Genomic DNA, 20572 nt, shown 5'->3' with positions numbered 1-20572 from the left:
TTAACAGCAGTTTGATAGGTGCACCTAATAAAGTGGCCGGTGAGTGTTCATCAAGATTAACATTAACATTAAATATGTTTTTAAAAAAGATCTCTTCTCCTCATCAAGTCTGCATTTATGTGATCAAAAATCCAATTTTATCTGGAAATATTTTAAAATGTTTAATTTATTACTGTGATCTTAAGCTGAATTTTCAGCAGCATTGCTGATCAGTGTCGGTAATGTGAGTTAGGTAATAATATTACATTTCTAAGTAATGCATTACATATCAAATTTTTTAAAAATAAATATTAATAAGCTAAACTGTCTGTAGTGTATGTGTGTGAATGAGGGTGTATGGGTTGCAGATGGAAGGGCATCTGTTGTGTAAAACATGTGCTGGATAAGTTGGTGGTTCAATCCGCTGTGGGCACCACTGATTCATAAAGGGGCAAGTTGTTTGGCAAGTTAGCATTAGCCATTCATTATTATTTCATTTTGTTTATATATTTAGTGTATGGATTAGCTGTGAATCTGCTTTGACCTTTCCATAACACCGTTTTTTTCCAGGATCCCATGGCTCAATTGCTCTCACAGTTATCAAAAGGTTATAAATCATCTTCCAGATGCTAAAATGTTTATGCCTGTGAACACACTAAATTACACAGCCATAAACTTGTTTATATCTTGGTAGTATTTATACCAACTATTTTATTACCAGAGCAGCTCACCATGCCCACATAATCCCAACGCCTGCAACGATGAACCACTTTCTGCAAAACTTCAAAACAACCCCTTAAATCAGACTTGGCCAGGCATGGATTTGGTTAAACCTCTATTTAGAGTCGGACATCCCAAAATGATGAAACGACCGCTGATGTCATCCTGATCTTTACTACACATGTATTGCTTTTCTTCATAGGTGTCATCAGGTGCTGTCAGAAGACACAGTGTCTCAACCAACTATCTCACACTCTAAAAATAACGCAAGTCGTAGTGTCAGCTAGACTTGGCAATGTTGGCTGAGGGGAGAAATCTGAGCGTAGGGATGCAAGGAGGATGGAAAGACAGTAGCGGGACTAGGGTTCAAATTTAAAAGGCAGAAACCACAGACAGATTGATGCAGGCTGCAAGCGCAGAAGTCTTTCCGTGCCATTCTATTCCACTGATTAAATGTGAGGCGTCTGATGCAGCGTGAAGCCTGTGCCCTCAAACCACAACCAACACAAACTCACTGCCACAAAATATTGAGGTAAACAAACTTTTTTTACACGCAACATCACATTTCAACATTACATGGGTAAACATTGCACTTCATCTTTAAAAATTCTGACTTTTAAACTTTGAACTTTATGAATAAGTGTTAGCTATCAAAGCATTTTAAATTAATTAAAGCCATGATTTGACACTGTAAATACTGATTAACGTTACTTATAAAAGTAAATGTGTTGCCTTAAATTAAAAAAAAAGTATATGCATTATTATAAAAATATTTTTTTAAAGAAACTCAACAGTTACAAAGGGTTTTCTCACTTTTAAAAAAAGTAAAGTCAACCTATCTCTCTTTTAATTCTTAAATTCTTATTCTTTTTATTCTTTTTTACTCATAAAGATTGGGGGTGTAACCCTGGTGTCCAGGCCAAATTCCCTTTATCGGCCCTTACCCATCATGGCCTCCCAATCATCCCCATCCACCAGATCAAAACGGCTCTATCACCGTCCCTCCACTCCACCTAGGTGTATGGCCATATGCAATAATTGGGCTATATAAATATACACATTACATTTTCATTATATTAAAATAACTAGTCTAATCCGTTTTTACAGGGCGCACTTGCATGTTTATAGTTGTGAATCATGCAGTATTTAGATTCTTAACAGTGTTGGAGAGCTGTGTTGAAAATAGCTCAGCTACTTGCGATACAACATAGCCTTTCCAGTAGCTCTTGAGCAAGTATAGCAAAGTAGCTTGATAATATGACGTTATCTGTTTATTCCATTTAGTCAAACTGCAATGGTGTGAAGCAGAACAGCACTGTCTTGAAAGATCACATACTACATTAGTGGATTAAAGCCATCTATTGAAAATACACGCATCTCATGGCTTTACATTTATTTATTTATTTATTAATGCATAACTGTAATTTTTTAAATAATATTTTTCTAGTAACAGTTGGAATTCAGTTCATCAAAATTAATTAATTAACTCTCAAAATAGACCCATATATGTTGGTGCCAATAGCCTAGTGGTTAAGTGCACAGACAGATAGCACCATGATGCTCACGACAACCTGAGATTGATTCCCAGCTTGAGGTCCTTTGCTGACCCTTGACCTCTCTCTGCTCCCAATACTTTCCTGTCTGTAATCTCCACTGTCCTTTTTAAATTAAAGATGAAAAAACCCTATAACAATAATTATATAAAAAATAGAGACTTATGTCACTTTCTGTCGAGATGTACATGATATGTGTGTGTGCTGGCGCTCATGGGCTGTTTCACGGGGACACGCAAAGCTTGAAGGTAAACAAACAACGGCTTATCAAAAACATCTTATCAGTAACTATTATCACAGTTGGCATTAAGATGAACATATAAACGTTGTCGCACTAACTTCTAGTAGCTAAATGGGTCTGGGAAAATATTCAAAGGCTTTTATTCTCATAAACCACGCGGACATGAATGCATCTGACTGTTCGGATTGGCTAAAGCAGACATCTCACGCCAGCACGTTCTAGACATGCACGCTTCTTCCTTCTACATTCACAGAGTGCAGCATTTCGGCAAATTACCGATAAACAACTTCTCTTTTCGGAAAATGGCCAGAACAAATTTACCGGTATTGTCAAAAAAGACCTGTTTACACTAGGGCTGCACGATATTGGAAAAAATTGACATTGCGATATTTTTTCCCCCTGCGATATATATTGCGATATTTTATATATATATATATATATATATATATATATATATATATATATATATATATATATATATATATATATATATTTACTTAAAACTAGGGCTGTGACGGTCACCATGACAACCGCGTCACCGCCGTGGTCATTGCCACCTCGGTTGTCCATTGCCACCGGCCGTAGTACGTGACGTCACGCACTTTAAAACACAAATTACTGTTATGTTGCCAAGTATTACATATCTGTTAGAATATAACATTAGGCGCGATTCAGCAAGTTCAAGTTCAACCATGAATTTTGTTAGAAAACGAACTCTTACGTCTGGGAACATTTTGGATTCATGCCGACCGAGAAAGGTGAACGAATCAATTTGGATTAAGCTTTTTGTATGGGGGTTTTAAGTAAAGTGTGTTTTAATATTCACTGCTGAGTGCTGAGAGTCCAAACACTGAGGAGCAAATCCATCGATACGCAGATCCACGGGTCCCGAACCATGCAAGCTAGTGGCGATTGACGGCGAGGGAAAAAAAGCCATGTAGGCTTAATCAACTCCTGTCTTCTAAACGCAGAAGCCCAGCTCAGCCAGGCATGGCAGAGGCATTTGCAAAAATGGCCAGATACAAAAGAGAAAGTGATAAATGGAAGACATTGACGAGAAATTGATCAACATATTTGGTAACTTAGTTAAGAACGCGCCGCTCCGCAGCGTAGAGAAACCTGCGTTGCGAGAAATGCGGGCGGCGGAACAGAAGGAGAAGCCCTCTCTCGCATGGTTGTGAAAAAGTAGCCTGTCTGTGCATTTTCACTACAAGCACACCGTCTGACAGTGTATTGCTGGAAACATTATAACCCCATTCTTCACTTAAACCGGACAAATTCAACATGTTAGTTTTTCTGGCAAATAATTCAAAATATGACTACAAAAGGTGGAGAGAAACTACGCAGTTTTTTTTAAACATCTGACTTATATTGTTACTAGGTTAATATTGTATTTTTACTTATAATTATTAATATTTATATTATTATTACACTGATTAGTAAAGTGCCATTTAGACTATTTGTTAAGTTCTTAAAAATGTAACGTTAAATTGTTATTATTATACAGTTTCAAGCAGTTAAAGTAATTTAATATTTAACTACAATATTTATAAACAGTTTTGTGTTGTTTCATTAACGAAAGTTCAAAAATAAACATGTACGTTTATACGGATGTTTTATTTATTAATATTTAATTAAGTTATTCCTTAATTTTTACATAAAAGGTAAATAACTTAGGTAGGCTACATTATTTGTTGATGTACGAGATCGAGGAACATGTTTGCCAGTAAATAATGTTCGCACCACTTAAATAACAAAACAAATGAATAACTTGCGAAAAGGATGCAATAAAAAAATGCAAGCGCTTAATCATTCTTCACAATCGGATTCGTTCATGCAATAAGCCGAGGCTATATTGCGCCGACAAGAACAAGCCCTAAAACTAAGTCTAGAGAGAGAATTAATACTTGTTAATATTAATGATTATAAACACGAACTGCGTTGTATGATAAACGCATCACAATGATGTCGTGATTCTTGCTGAAGAACTGATATGTTATCGCCGCCCGTCTCCCCAGCCAGGTTTTCATCTGCCTTTTCCCCCTTCTTCTGGATACAAACAATAAAGTATCAGCGCCAGACCAGTGGTTTAAATTATATTTTACTCTCCTGATTTCTTTTCTTTTCATTAAAAATAAATAAATGTTTAAAGTTTTGTATTGCATAGCCTATATATTTTTAAAGATTATCATTCAGCCTACCTGCAGCGCATGAGGTTGTGTGCTGGGCAAATCCCCTTTACTCATGCTACCCATTTAATTAATGACACTGTAAACTTGACTTGGCAGGCTGATCATCTTTAAACTCAAAAGGTGTTTTTAACTTGAGACTGCTTCTGCATAATGTTTCTTATTACAACTGTTTCTTATTTCACTAAAACATGAATTGAATGCCCAGTTCTTTCCCGTGTGAGTTTAGTGCGCCTTCGCCGCGTCTGCGTTTTTAACAGGTGCACCCTGACCTGACGCGGGGACCAGATCTCTGTATTGCTTTAATTTCTCAATTTTCATAACTGCATTGCATTTTCATATGGTAAAATATCAAAATTTATGTTCTGAAAGTAGTAGGAATGACGGGAGTGCAAGTAATTAATAACAGAAAGAACTTTCACTTTTGAGTGAACTTCTGTCACGTGTTATTTTAGTATGGTAAAATAAACAAAAATAATAATGCAGAAAAGTATTTTTCGCTCTGCCAAGCCTTCTCTGTTGCTGTACAGAGAAGCAGCCTGCTCAGTCTCCTTACCCCGGCCCCACCCCGCCCACCGACTCCTGAACGTCTCACTCACTCACTCACTCACGCGGGCATGCACTGCGGTCTCATGAGGAAACGCAGCTTTTTGATATAATGTTTTTCTTGTTCCCAAATACAAATAATTTATCAAGTATTGTTTGAAATAAGTATTCGTAAAAACACATGCTATTCCTGCTTTTCCGAATACCGTATTCCGGTTCGGCTCCACCCATAATATATATATATATATTTTTTTTTTTTTGCTTTGCATCGCACCCTCCTGCGATGTGACTATCGCGGATGCGCACATCGCGATTTCGATGCTGAAACGATATATCGTGCAGCCCTAGTTTACACATACACACCTTTCCGGAAAATTGCCGGTAATTTTCCGGAAAGGTCTGTATGTGTGAAAGGGGCTAATATCTTCGTCTTGAATACCCCCCCCTACTTCCTCTCCCTCCAGATGGATGACAGGGCGGAACAGTGATTAGCACCATTGCCTCACAGCAAAAATGTCTCTGGTTAAAGTCCCTACTAAACCAGATGACATTTCTGTGCAGAGTTTTGCTCCTTCTCCCCATGCTCGCAAGGGTTTTCCCGGGTTCTCCGGTTTCCTCCCACAAACACACAACCTAATTAAATTGAACACACAAAATTGATACCATAGTCAAGCTCTTAGCGAATACACCTCTCCTCAGCCAACCATATCCGTCATTTAGCTAGAATAAGTCGGAGAGAGTTCATCGCGAGCTACCTGAGCTCAAACTCCCCTCTCGCCCTGCAAACGGGAGGGAGCCCAGGGCTCGAGGATCTCATAAGCTTAGTGCTCTCTCCCAGGATAGCATGCCAAACAAGCTTTAATATTAATCATCAGCTAAGTGTAAACTCTTGAATTTTCCTCAAGAAATGCTACTTAATCCCAGTTAATTATTATGATATTGCAATGGTACATTTGTTGCAGTTTTGCACTTCGGCTTTTGACAGTCTGAGAAATGTAAAAACGGCGTAATATATTTATATATATATATATATATATATATATATATATATATATATATATATATATATATATATATATATATATATATATGCATATATATATATATATATATATATATATATATATATATATATATATATATATATATATATATATATATATATATATATATATATATATATGTACCAACTATTTCATGTTGTTTTATTTTTTTAAACGCCTCTATGAAAATAGTTATGAAAATAGATCTTTTAGGAAGCTACTTTTAGGAAGTGACTTTAAGTGTAGCTAGCTACTTTTTTAGACGTGTAGTTTGACAGCAGCTTAGCTTCTTTACCTGATGAGTAGCTTGTAGCGCATCAAGCTACAGTTTCAGAGTAGCTTTACAAACACTGGTCTTAAAGTTTTTTCAGTCCATCCTAAACATAGGCTGTGATCCCCTACAATATTAACGCTACACATTTCAGCATAGAAACATCTGTAAATTCCAACAAAGATCATAGATTATTTTATGCTTCCCTAAATGTTAGTGCACAAACAAAGAATAAATTCCATATAATTTACAGTATATGCAATGCCTCCCTTTTGGATCTTCAAACACTGCGCATGCAGCTCCAGGACATCATGGGAAAACACTAACACAAAGGAAAGGAAGAAGGAAAGAAAATAAGACACAAACACTTAAATAATCCTGATGATAAGGTGAAGAATTAAGGGAAAGAGGGGAAAGCATCTGTGGAAGCATTTACTGGAAAACTGGAACTTTATGGGAGTGAAATGTCTAGAAAGACGCAAATTAAGTCTGCTCAGACAAATGCTGAGCAAATATGTTGTAAAGTAGTAGACCATCTGGGACAGTCGGGAGAACTAATTTGCAGTGCATACAAACACTTAACCGCAACTTCAACTCCTGGTGACTGGAATAAGGCAAAATGAAGCATCATCCACCCTGATGTCTGAGACAGCAGACTATAAGGGTAATAAAAAGTGGCCTTAAAGAACGAGTTCAGCCAAAAATGAAATTTCTTCTTTTGCACAGGTTATATTATTCCAAACCTGTGAGATGAAACAGCACTGAAATAAATAATACATATTACACAAAATTTTGTATAAAATAAATATATATAAATATAGATTTATTTAATCATTTGTACTAAATAAATATATATTTATTAATCTCATCTTCTGTTTCCAAAATGCATCACAAACTGCTTGAGAAACTGTTCTACTATGATAATTGGTGATGAAAATTTATGATGTTCAATAAGATGTGCGTGTGTTTACTAACTGTTTATTTAGTTAAACATAAAGTCATAACTGAACTAAACAGAAATGGAATTAAGACGTGGAGAATGCATATATTAGTGGCATTGAAGTAAACACCGCAGTCAAACTATTACCATCATGTAGGACTTTTCACTAAATTTTCCAACAAGATCCACATACACGGCTGTAAGTAAAAGAACCGCACGCACACACACACACACACACACACACACACACACACACACACACACACATCGTGAAATGCAAAAGTTTTTTCTTTCTACTTGGTGTGCGTTATTACATTTTACAACACTCTCACCAGTCCTTACTCCTTATTTTATGTTGAATACCCCAGTTGGTTGCGGGGGCATGAATGAAATGTTCATGAGTGAATCCTGAATGAATCATAATCAAGGTGAAAGTAGACCCAGCTCCCAAAATAACTTTGACAACAGATTAACGGTGATATTTTTTTATCGCGCAATAAGAGTCTCGCTTTAACGCAGCACATTAACTTCGATTACAGCCCACCACTAATATATATACATGCGCATGAACTGAAGAGCGGGGAGTGGTTATGTATATACTGTATATATAAAAGATCAATTCCAGCGTTATGGATGTGAGATTTGCAGTAGAATCTCATAACATAAATACACAGAGAAAGTATATGTTAACATTATATTGAAACATCTGTTTATATTTTCCAAACTTACTCACTGCAGAGTTATAGAATCAGAGAAAATACCAATCAACAAACATTTTTTTCTATTTTAAATGATTGGAAAATAGACATGCGTTATAGATGTGATCAAAAAACTCTGTAAGTTTATAGTATGCAACATACTTTGTAAAAATTCTGTGAATTACGCTGCACAACCCAAAAGAAACAATGCTAATCAAAAAGATAAGAGTCGGCTCTCTAGAGAATAAAAATTATTGATTTTATTTTATTTAATGTTTTAGCATTTATGAGGAAAAAGCTTTATCATGGATGTGACATCTCTCTGTTATGGATGTGACAGATGTGAAATTGCCACTTATGTGACTTTGGTAAATCAAATGCAATTGTTTGAAAACATTGACAGATACATTTTTGAGTATTTTTTACAGAACTGTAAAATATAAGCCTACACAAAAAAACCTAGAAGGGGTTTCGCTGCTTTGGTGAAAATCTTTTTTTCATGGCAAGATTGACATTTGCCTTAAATTGCTCTTAAGTAAGAAAATGCAGATTTTGTTAAGTATGTAAAAACACAGACTTTCTGTTGAACAAAATGTTTAAAATTAACTTAAAATAAATTTAAGTTAAGCAGACATGTTTTAAAAAAATTAAAAATGATAAAGCGCATAAAAGTACTAAAATATACAATCAAAATACTTAATACTTAATAACTAATTTTAAAATATAAACTTAAAATAAAAGCTAATATTTAACAATAACTTAACATGATAGGAAATGCTGTAATTTTTGTTGTCCTTTAGTTCATTTAATATCATTTCTAAAACATGCATACGTGTGATTCAGTAAAACTGAAAAACAAAAACTATTATTATAGTGAAATCTATAATACAAATGATCTTTAAATTGTGCACAGCCGAATCTTCTTCAGATCTCTGCCTTCCAAATGGCCACGAAATAGTGTATTTAGCAAATAAATTCTATTAATAATGCATATATAAAATGCATAACTTCTATTTCTCCCTAATTTAGATTCTTATTGTTATGATTTTTATTATTTTGTTATATATATTATTTTGTAAACATGTCTATAAAATAGTTGCAAACAATTTATTTCTGTTAAATTCAAAAAAAATTTATTTAGTAATATTCAACTTATATTGTTTGTTTAAATTCAGTCAAAATAAACTGTTAGCAACTTAAAAATTAGCAAATCCAAGGAATAAACTTTGAATATTTTTTTTCTGTGTACTTTGTATGACTTCTTATGTGAAAAATGACATCTGAGTTTGAATATAAATGAGCACCAGAATGTATTTTATTGAGAACAACAAGGTTCCAAGAATTGCTAAAATACTCTGACTTTTCCACCTGAAAGACCATTTTTATAAATTTGAACATGAACATGAAAAAAATTATATTCTATAATCACATCTGTGTGTATGCTCATATTATAAATGAGGCCCCCTGTCCATTAGCACAATATTTATCCATCAATTATGAATCATCAGCTAAGCCATTATTGATTTCCCCAGAGCACTGACCACCATCAGCAGTCGCATAGCTCTGCGTTTCTGGGCTCCAGAAACAAAACAAGCAATTCCCCTTAATTCTCTTTGAATTACATTGCACAGCCTGCCCACCTCCAGGCCTGTTTGTTTTTAAATCCCATCTGGGTGAAAGCAGGGCCACATGGTCGCCTGTCGCAGCACACAGAGGGTTAATCAACTCCAAGCATTGTTCAGTTTAGCTCAGCTCGTTAATTTGGGCTAGAAAAATACCTCCAACTTCCACAACACATTAGCTAAAATAAAACAAGCCAAAGCCGCATGTTGTTTGAAATGTCAACGGGTCGAATGGAAACTGACGGGGCTAATAACAGATCACGAGCCACGGGCAGGCAGCCCGTCGTTTATGCAGTTGCTGTAATGGAGACTCTTGATTTCTCAAGGCATAAGCCTCATACGGTCCCAAGACAGCTGTTTCTGTAGAACTGCAAAGCTTGGCTGAACGCTGACCTTACTCTGGCTGTTGACCCACCAGGCACGCCAACGAGTTTCCAATGAGCATCACCGCTAAAAACCTAGAAATCAAGCTAAAGCTGTACTTTCTCTTGATCAGTGCATGCTCAAGAATGCAACTAATGAAATTAAGGATTCTGAATTTACATATAAATGGCTTCATTCTGGAGATGCTGAAGCTGGGCGACTTCAAGTAAAGTCAAAGAATGAACTGCTGTGACATCATTCTGAACCAAATCAGGTAAAAAAAATTAGGCCATTGTACAATTTAAAAAAAGTTTCCCATTTAGAAAAGACTTTTAAATAATCATAGGCCTATGGTGATTACATAGAAGATAGCTGAGGCTTTGAAGCTCCGCCTTCTTTGGCATGGAAATCTTTTCTGGTTCATTTCTACTGTCCAGTTCTTGAAGTCAGAGAGATTCAGTAAAGATCGGTTAATGGAATAGTTTTTATATTTTGCAATAGTTTTCCTTCACAATTAATCAAATAACCTATACTCCAATAGCCTAAAGTTCTTATTTTTTGTTTAAATTAATTTGAAACTACTGTTTGAGTTCATTTTCTATTTACTGCTTGGAGATCTAATCAGGTGATTATGACATGTGAATGCCACAATGCATTGGTGCATGTGTGCTGTTCTTAATATATTAGCCATGTTAATAAGTCTTACAAACTTTTTTTTCACAGTTTTTAGGTGCCTTGGAGTGATGACTTGATTTTAAAAGACTCTCATATCCAAGGAGCACCAATACACAGTTTACCCCTGTACTACATCTGTATGTTTTTGCGCTTTTCTAGTTTATCTGCTTTGTTCAGTTAAATTAGATGTCCACAGGTAAAATAAACATCAAAGAGCTGCTTTATAGTAGAAAATGAAGCGTAATTCTAATTGAAAGCAACACTGACACCTTAGTTTGTTTAACAGTGAATACTTAGATGTGATTTGTTTAATACTGAATACTTGTTTAGTACTTATTGTTTTTGTTTATATACAGTGCTCAGCATACATAAGTACATCCCTCACAAATCTTTTAAACTCATATTTTTAATAGGAAGTTATACAATATTATATTTGTGCATATACATTAGTCATTACTGAAGCCAAATCTGCAGCTAATGTAACAAAATAGCTTAAGATAACGATCCGAAAACTAGTACACCCAAATGTATGCTATAGAAAAATATTAAATACAACTTTAAAAAAAGGAAAAATCAAGAGAAGCAAAAAATAGTTTTAAATTATTTTTATTTTTAATTTTGCGCTATTTTGTTTGAATTTAATTGTTTTGTCTTTCAATGTCTAAAGATGTCCAGTGACTAAAATATTATTTAAATAAATATATCTAATAAATCTGTTTTGTTTAAATGCAACAAAATACATTGCCTATATTTACTGAGAAGTGAACAAAAATAATAATTTTCAAAATGGGGTGTACTCAATTATGCTGAACACTGTAACTGAATAATCACTTGCTTTCAAGCCATCTAGTATAAAAGACAATATAAATAAATGTGATGTGAAGTGATATGCAAACATCCTAACTGGTATTATCAGATGCATTCTTAACTACTGTTTTTCACTATTGTTTATCTTGTTACAGAGAGGAAATTGGAAACATCGCTTTCAGCATTATGGGCATAGTGAAGATGATCGCTGAATGTGCATATATATTGCTGCTTAGGTAATTCACACTTCTTTTTTACCCGTAAATGAAAAACAGAGTATATAGCGAGTTTAAGAATACTGAGGCCTTGATTGAGTGGCAGAGATGAGGAGGGTACTGCAGGAGAAGGGGAATGTACCAAGTGCCATTTGGGAACAGCTGCCATTCCTGAGTGAAGTGTTTATAGTGTAGCTAACAGGGAGTCAGGGAGATGCCTCACAGGGGGGCTTCGTGTGGTCTAGAGATGAGCATTTAGCCAAGAATACTTCAAAATCCCACAGGCTTTAGAGCGCCACTGGTGTTGGCTTTCCCCACGAGCGCAAAACAGCATTGCAAACATCACACAAACTGGTGGATATATTCCAATGTGAAGCAATCGGAACAACACACATTTTATTTGACTTTTTTTGTTCAGATATTAAACTTCAAGTACATTTATTCAAGCATCAAAATATTTTTGCTGTTCTTTTTAGCAACTGTTTTTTAAAACACATTTTCCCCACTTATCTTCCCTCCTAATTTAGCTAAAAAAATAGTTTTGTATTATTTTTGTCAATTCATTATATTATTTTATCATTTCTAGCCTAAAATGATCAGACTTAACAGTGTATTCATGAATTTCTTTCCAAACTGTCATTATTATAATTTAAAGACTCTTAAAGACTCTCAAAAAATAATTCAGCCAGAAAGCTGAGTACATTCTTCTTCAGTTCATGGAGAGCAACAGTGCCTTATCAGCCATTGTAAACAAGGACATAAACCATGATTTCTGGAATTACACCTCTCAGCGACTCCCCATTTTCCCATGAAGAGCACCTGATCTTGGCGAAGGCAGCAGCAGGAGGAAGAGACGGCAGGGATGAGCAGAGACAGAAAGTGAGAAGGAGGGATGTGTTGACGGTCTCCATGACGCTGTACTTTTAAATTCTCAGGCATGGGCTTTCAAAACATCTGCACATAAGAGACACAGTGTAAACATACGATGTGTGAGACTGGGCATATGGCAAATAGACGCACACACTTACGTCACACTTCCACACATGCCAGTAATTGCACATACATGCATACGTATAAAACACACGGCATGCACACATACACTAACACAAACAGTACAGACAGCCTATTCATCTCACTCATGTACAGGTGGTGTCCATATTCATCTGCACTAAAGATGTTGGCAGAAATGTTATTGTTATGCTTCTATTCTTTAAATTGGTCTCTCACCTTTTTTGATCTTCGTCCTAAAAAAGAAAAATGGTTAGAGGATTAGACTTAGCATAAATAAATTTTTTAAAAATGACAAAAAAACAATGCTTTTTTAACATATTACAGTGTTTCCTCTAGGATTTTTTCCAGCTGTGGTGGCAGACTCTGTTGGGCATTTTACACAGATCTACCAAATACATGTGGCGTTATTTTTATTGACAAATATCGTGAGCGCAGTATTACAAGTCGAGATCGCATTCATATAATACAAGCGTGTCAATCTCTGTGCTCGAGCACCAATTTCCTCTGTTTGTGCACAAAACTTCTTGCGCGCCCTCAAATATACGCGGCTCAAGAGCAGACTTTCTTGTGGCCCTCAAATAAGTGCTGCTGAAGTGTGCACTTATTTGTAACGAGTATGTCTCCAACAGTAATTAGATTTGCTAGGTATATTTATGAATTTCTCCAATAGACCTACAGAGCAGCATTAATGCGTCCTGAAGTAAAGTGAAACGGCTATAAACTCCAGCAAGATAAAGTCATTGTATGATAAAAGCATAGACCTTTATCTATAAATAGGTTAAAGGGTTAAACAAATAACACACGGCACTTCTATGATTACAGAAAGGTTTGCGCTGTTATAATTCACTTATCTTTTAATACGTTTTGGTATGATTAGAACCCGCTATTAAAAAAATTACTGAATGTTATGAATGATAAGCTGTAATGTAGCCGTGGTGGGATGAATTTTGGTGTGGCGTCCTGCCTTGTAACAATCAATGTAGTGGAAACCATGTATTATCTAATTTGTGATTATTAACATACTTGCTGTAAAGAAATATGTGATCAAAAAGTCATGGCAATGTATGATTTTATGTTACTATAACTTATTTTAACCTGTTTAATCAGGTTTTAACTTTTAATTTTAGCTTAATGTGTAACTGAAAAGATTTAATTATTTTGATTCAACTTAGGAATTTAAAGGTGCTGTATGTAAGTTTTTGACTCTTCTAAAGCATAAAAATACCATGATATGTTTGCAGAAATTTAAGAAACATGCCTAGTGAACATTTTTGTTCTTCTGAAAAACAATGCTAAAGTGAGTAATTCTGCTTTGAAAATTTGTTTTCTGTGCCGGAACGCTGTCTTTGTTTTCGTCATTTTAACCTGCCCGTTGCCAGTTTAACCAATTATATTTCAGCACCCCAGGTTGCCTTGGTGGAAAAACACATATTTCATTCATTCATTTAGAAAGGCTCTCAAAGCATGTGCTCGTGACCGAAAGGCGACCTCCGGTGGACAAAAAGAGACGCAGATTCAGTTCAACATGAGGTTATTAATTAGCAAATATATAAATATTAAGAACGTTAACATTAGGTGAGCAGGTTACATTGTAACCGCGTATCCAAACAACATGCTACGTGACGAGACATGCAGTGATGAGCAATTTGGCTGTTTGCACCAGACGAAACATGACAGAAATTTAAATACAGCCATTCAGAAGCACATAATATGCACTCGTTAATAAGTTTATAATCTATTTAATACATATTAACCCACTTTAACATTATTAAATGTACATGCTGAATAACTCATTTGTGTTTAGTTCCAAAGTTCAGTTTCAAACGGTTTATTTTATTTTGAAGATCTGAGGTGCTGATCTGCTGCTGCTTTCAGTTTCATTACAATAAATGTCATGTAAAACGTTTTTCAAGCTCACATTATAAGTGTTTAACACTGAATAAAGCAAATGAGGTGTACCCGTTAGTTGTTCACCTGTGAGAAATAAAAGCCATTTCTAATATATTAACTCGAGGTGTTGGTTAGGACAAAAACTCCATTTAATATGGAAAATATTCATTATATCGGGTGCCGTTGCTTATTAGAACCTGGTTTATATCACTCATTCCTGTACTCAATCTGGCAACCTGCGCTTGCGTTTGTTTTGATCCAGGAGTGCAATATCTAGTTCAACCACTGGGTGTCAAACATATATACTGCACCTATAAGTCAACATTTTTTTTTTTACAGTGTTGCCTTGATTAATTCCTTAATTATCAGTCACACTATTACATAAAAATATGTTAATGGGAGCTGAGATGAAGAATGCTGGGTATAAAGTTATAGTATTTAGTATACTATAAACTTATAGTGCTTGTCTTCCTTTAAGGAAAAAAATTACGATGTAGTTTTTATTTCCATCTTATTTACAATGAAATTTAAAAAGTGAATTAATTAAAATAAAAGTAATTTTTAATGCGGTCATACTCAAAATAACATGCATAGTGTTTGCTCTTAATTTTCCATAGTGTTAAAAAAATATTGCAAATAAGGGATGGACAGTGAGATTGTCATTATAGTGATTTATGATGAACAAATGACTTACCTGCAAGAACTTGAGGCAGCATATAACACAGAATTACTAGCATGGCGATTATAAACCCGAACACTGCGATATACCACATGGTAGAGTCAGGTTCTGTAATACAAAGTGATAAAAAAGGCTATAAAAACGAGTACTGAATATCTGACATACTGTAATGATACATGATGCCTGCCACCTAGTGGTTAGTTGTAATATTAACTATGAAGGACACAGAGTCAGGCACTTTCCAATTGTGCAAACGAATCAGGTTCACCTGTAACTACGAGGTAAAAGCTCTTGCGGACAGGGGTGAGCAAAGACTTATGTGAAACTCTGCAGGTGTACTTATATCCAGAGTCTTCTAGGCCAGGCTGTAGATAGAAGAAGGCTGAGAGTGAATATGTGCCATCCTGATGTATTCGATGACTGGAGTACAGAACGTTCTTCAAGAACAAAGGTGTAGGGCTTCCTCCATGTGGCTCACGGTACCACTCAATGTCTACGTCCAGTGGATAGTAGCTTTCTGCTTCACAGATCAGCTTCTGGTCCTGACCAATTACCATAGACAAGGTGGAGCCCACATTCAGAGACACGCGGGGCTGTTCTGTAGTGTAACATACAAAAAGGACATTAAAGTGATGATTTACTTAAAAAAAGTATACTTCTTTCATTGTTTGCACCATTTTGTTCATCCAGTCCTGTATGACTGATTTTCTGTGAAAATACAATTTAAAAAATATTTTGGCTGTTCTTGCTAATGCAATGAAGTCAGTGGGGTCCAAATTAACATTTGAGTCCACTAACCTTTATTGTTTGAAAAAAAAAGTATATATCTTTATATTTATATATATATGATATGTGTTATGATTTGATATGATATATGATTTGTGTTCCACGGAAGGTTTAGAATGAGTAATTAAATATTTATTAAAGGTATTAAATACTGTATATAGAGCATTATTTCAATTTATATGTGCTGAATTGAACCTAAAAATTGAATTCATTTTCAAAAAATGGATTTTATTGTATATGAATAAATTATCTTAATATTTACAGTCTTAAACCTGCATTTTGGTTTAAATAGATAAATTGCATAATATACTGTATATTATAAATTATAATTCTATAATCTTGTTTATAGAGATAATAAATAATATATCATTTTTCCACAGAAGGTTTAGAAAGACGTGAAAGTAACTAAACTGTGATATTTGTTTGATTCCATCAATGAAATATTTGTATTGTAAAAAGTGGTTAACCAGTAAATGTTAAATGAATCTAGTTTATCTTCTCACCACTTAGGCTAAGAGGAATATCATGGCTGCCATAGAGAGGAGGAACCATCACAGAGCAGACATATGTGCCCTCACTGTGCTTTCTGGTTGGTTCAAGTTTAAAGGAGGCGTTTCCGCCAGCGATGGTCTTGACAGTCACTCCTTTGCCTTCACTTTTACCAGTGCGGCTGGAGTAGCTAAAAAGCTTGGTCCGTTCTCCATGTCTTTGAAGTCTCCACTCCACTGTTGCATTGGGCAGTTTATGATCTACTGCAAACTGACAGTGCAGCTCTGGCTCTTTCAAGAATCCCACCTCAACAGAGGGAGTCCGGGTCAAAACAACCATTGCAGCTGGAAAACACACAAGGAAGACACTTTAAAACATGCAGGGTTTTTCCTGCAAAGAGAATTACGAGGTGGCCACCTCCATTAAATTTGTATCACCACTCAAGTCTACTGACAGACCCTAGGTCATGCTCAAGCATTGGTCATGCATTTAATGTTAGTCTTTTAAAATATATTTTACTTGATAAAATTACAAGAATAATGCAAAATCAGGGTACCACCTCCACCTCATGGTTTAGAAACTATGATAGTCCCTTGATTGCAGTGGTATTCTGAAATTAGGAAGTAAAGTGAGTCAAAACCATTTCATAACATTACACTATAAAGAGGCGGTTCATTCCGTTGTGGCGAACCCTGATTAATAAAGAGACTAAGCCAAAAAAAATAAACAATAAATGAATGAATGAACACTATAAAGAAAACAACAACCTACATTTAGACACCATTTTTGAAGTAGCGATTGCTTTCACTTGTGAATCTTTATATTAAGGTAATATAAATTTAGATGGATGAATTAATAAAGACAAGAAACTTATTTAGTCTTCTGGCAGCTAGTAAAAAAAGATTGAGTTGAAGAATGGATTGATACAGTGCACACTAAATTTCATGAAGACGTTCTTTTTCGTTAAGAACACAGACCAAATACTTTCTTCTTATTTGGAGTAAATATATTCATTATATTTCACCAATATGCCCTGATTTTTCATGAACTCAATATACAGTTGAAGTCAGAATTATTAGCTCCCCTAAGTTATTAGTCCCCTGTTTATTTTTTCCCTGATTTCAGTTTAACAGAGAGAATATTTTTTTCCAACACATTTCTAAACATTTAAGTTTTATTAACTCAACTCTAATAGCTGATTTATTTTATCTTTGTCATGATGACAGTAAATAATATTTGACTAGATATTTTTCAAGACACTTTTATACAGCTTAATGTGACATTTAAAGGATTAACTAGGTTAATTAGGTTAACTGGCCAGCTTAGGGTAATTAGGCAAGTTATTGTATAACAATGGTTTGTTCTGTAGACTATCTAAGAAAATATCTAGCTTAAAGGAGCTAATAATTTTGAGCTTAATATGATTCATAAAAAATGTGACTTCAACTGTATATTCCTCTTTAAAGGATTTGTAGATTCCCATGTTTTACTGTTTATAGTTGTTGTTGTTAAAGAGAAGAAAATACAAAGCATACGCAAGGTCTGTAAGTCTCTTTCTGTATGAGAGATTGTGTAAGTTATATATGTATTTTCTTTTGGAAAAAAAAACAATTCTATATTGCTTCCTTTACATTAACAATGTGATTAATATTCTGTTTATTAAAGTTAGGTACAAAAATCTGAAAGTTTCATTACCGTGTAATGAGTCATTTTTTAAGTATTTTGTGGAATAAAATAATAAATATAACAAACACTATCTAGACAACAGCAACAACCAGCTATCTATATTGTATAAGACAATGAATAGGGCTTTTTATAATAAAACAAAGTGGTACTTCAGTATTTTAAGTTCAATTAATAAAACTATGTGTCAAGAAAGGGTAGCACGGTGGCTCAGTTGTCACCACTGTCGCCTCACAGCTAGAAGGTCGCTGGTTCGAGTCCTTGCTGGGCCAGTTGGCATATCTGTGTGGAGTTTGCAGTTTCTCCCCTTGTTCACGTGGGTATCCTCCGGGTGCTCCAGTTTCCCCCACAGTGTATGAGTGTGTGTGTGTGAATGTGAGTGTATAGATGTTTCCTAGTACTGGGTTGTGTTTTGGAAGGACACTAGCTGCTAAAACATATGCTGGAATAGTTGGCAGTTTATTCCGCTGTGACGACCCCTGATTATTAAGAGACTAAGCCGAAAGAAAATTAATGAATGAATGTGTCAAGAAAGTCTACCAATTCTTTTTTAAAATTTAAGTTGCAATATAATAATTACACATGCAGTATATGTTTTATGTATATTTGATTTTAACTGTTTTAATTAGTTTAGTTTTTCTACAGTTTTAACTGTTTAGTTAACATGACATAACTCAAAGAAATAAAAGCTCAACTTTTTTTGTACTGTGGATTATCTTCTAATCCCCTTTTTTAAGGAGGAAATGCACCTGCTTCAGTGTTACCTGTAGTTGTCAGGAGATCCCTATCACTGACTGACATCCACTGTAGAAAGTCCACCTGTCCCTGAGCAGGAGCCGCAGGTGTGTATCTGAGGAAGCTGGTGATGACGAACAAGCCTTGTGTATGACGTAATGTGCAGGTGAACCAGACGTCATACTCTTGTGCTCCTGCAACAGGCCAGCGCATTACTATTCCTCCAGTGCTGTATCTACGGATCTCACATTGTAGTGTGTCCTCACTTCCCTCCAAATAACGCCTCATATCCACTTTAGAGCCTGTGTAAAAAACAGCAAATGAACAGCAAATGAGTACTTTAAAAGGAAAGGATATAATCAATCTATGACATCATATGTGGGGTGGCACAGTGGCTCAGTGGTAAGCATTGTCGCCTCACAGCAAGAAGGTCACTGATTCAAGTCCCAGCTGGTTCAGTTAGCATTTCTGGGTTTGCATGTTCTCCCCATATTCACGTGGGTTTCCTCTGGGTGCGCCGGTTTCCCCCACAGTCCAAAGACATGCGGTACAGGTGTATTGGATGAACTAAAATTGGCTGTGGTGTATGAGTGTGTGTGTGTGTGAGAGAGAGAGAGAGAGAGTGTGTATGGGTGATTCCCAGTACTGGGTTGCAGCTAGAAGGGCATGCGCTGCGTAAAAAAAACATGCTGGAACAGTTGCCGGTTGATTCCGCTCTGGCGATCCCTTATAAATAAGGGACTAAGCCAAAGGAAAATGAATGAATGAATTCATATGACCTTTGCTCACCTGTGACAAGGAAGGTAATGGCGGGGTGTAAAGCACTGTCCCCATCTTTACCGAACTGAAGAACAGACTCTCTGTGGATATACTTGGTTTCAGTGTGTCCTTCTTCATTTATTTGAACCTTCTCGTCCACAAACTGGCAAGGAAGCCATTGAACATCACGAAGAGATTGGGATCCATTTACATCTGGTTGAAACATATCGGTAAATAGGCTAATGTTACAGAGAATATTAACAAGACCATCAACAACAGCACAAAGAAATTGTAAACCATCAAACAAACAAATGCACAGAACATAGAAAAGTTCCCAATTTAAATAACTTTGACATTGAAATGGATTTTAAAGTCTCCAAATAGTAAATTCCTTCACAGTTTTACTAAACATGTTATAATAATTATGTTTAATTCGATCACTGAATGTTTGTAACACAGCTTTTGGCATAACGCAGCATTACATGAGCAAATAACAACACATATGTCGCTGACTACAAAGGAATATCTTTACACAGCTCATTTATAAATACCTAAGCATACAAGAGCTAGAATAAATCCACCAATAGTCCAAAACATGTTGTGTATTCTCGTCCTCAGGACAATCACTCCTGTTTCCTAAAACCGCCATGCAAACCTAGTCCGCGTAGTTTCTCTTTC

The 20572-nt window shown here is 35.4% G+C and overlaps 1 protein-coding gene and 1 long non-coding RNA gene across 13 annotated transcripts in view; one reads left to right on the top strand and one right to left on the bottom strand.

The window, feature by feature from the left end:
• LOC110437905 (uncharacterized) overlaps positions 1 to 18408 on the top strand; it is a 27947-nt gene extending 9539 nt beyond the window's left edge. The window contains exons 1-4 of one of the 11 annotated variants that reach the window (XR_015509460.1): positions 1009 to 1231; positions 10889 to 10977; positions 11803 to 11883; positions 16739 to 18408. This is a non-coding gene — a long non-coding RNA (uncharacterized LOC110437905). Of the gene's footprint in view, positions 1 to 901; positions 1232 to 2323; positions 2501 to 10117; positions 10440 to 10600; positions 10791 to 10888; positions 11037 to 11802; positions 11884 to 16738 lie in introns of those variants that run through there. The other 10 variants (XR_015509468.1, XR_015509466.1, XR_015509459.1 and 7 more) reach the window with 10 other exon arrangements.
• Positions 12215 to 20572, bottom strand: dhrs13b.2 (dehydrogenase/reductase (SDR family) member 13b.2). Of its 2 annotated transcripts, NM_001083830.1 has the most exon segments (8): positions 12225 to 12816; positions 13090 to 13106; positions 15458 to 15550; positions 15711 to 16040; positions 16732 to 17061; positions 19165 to 19437; positions 19925 to 20107; positions 20446 to 20572. In NM_001083830.1, coding segments are annotated over 8 exon segments (1311 nt in total). In that variant the 5' UTR covers positions 20522 to 20572; the 3' UTR covers positions 12225 to 12807.

Source organism: Danio rerio, chromosome 15 (assembly GCF_052040795.2).
Source record: "Danio rerio strain M-AB ecotype USA chromosome 15, GRCz13ab, whole genome shotgun sequence".
In the NCBI taxonomy this organism is placed as follows: Eukaryota; Metazoa; Chordata; class Actinopteri; order Cypriniformes; family Danionidae; genus Danio; species Danio rerio.
The sequence above is the reverse complement of the archived record's forward strand: the minus strand, read 5'-3'. Positions and strand labels throughout refer to the sequence as shown.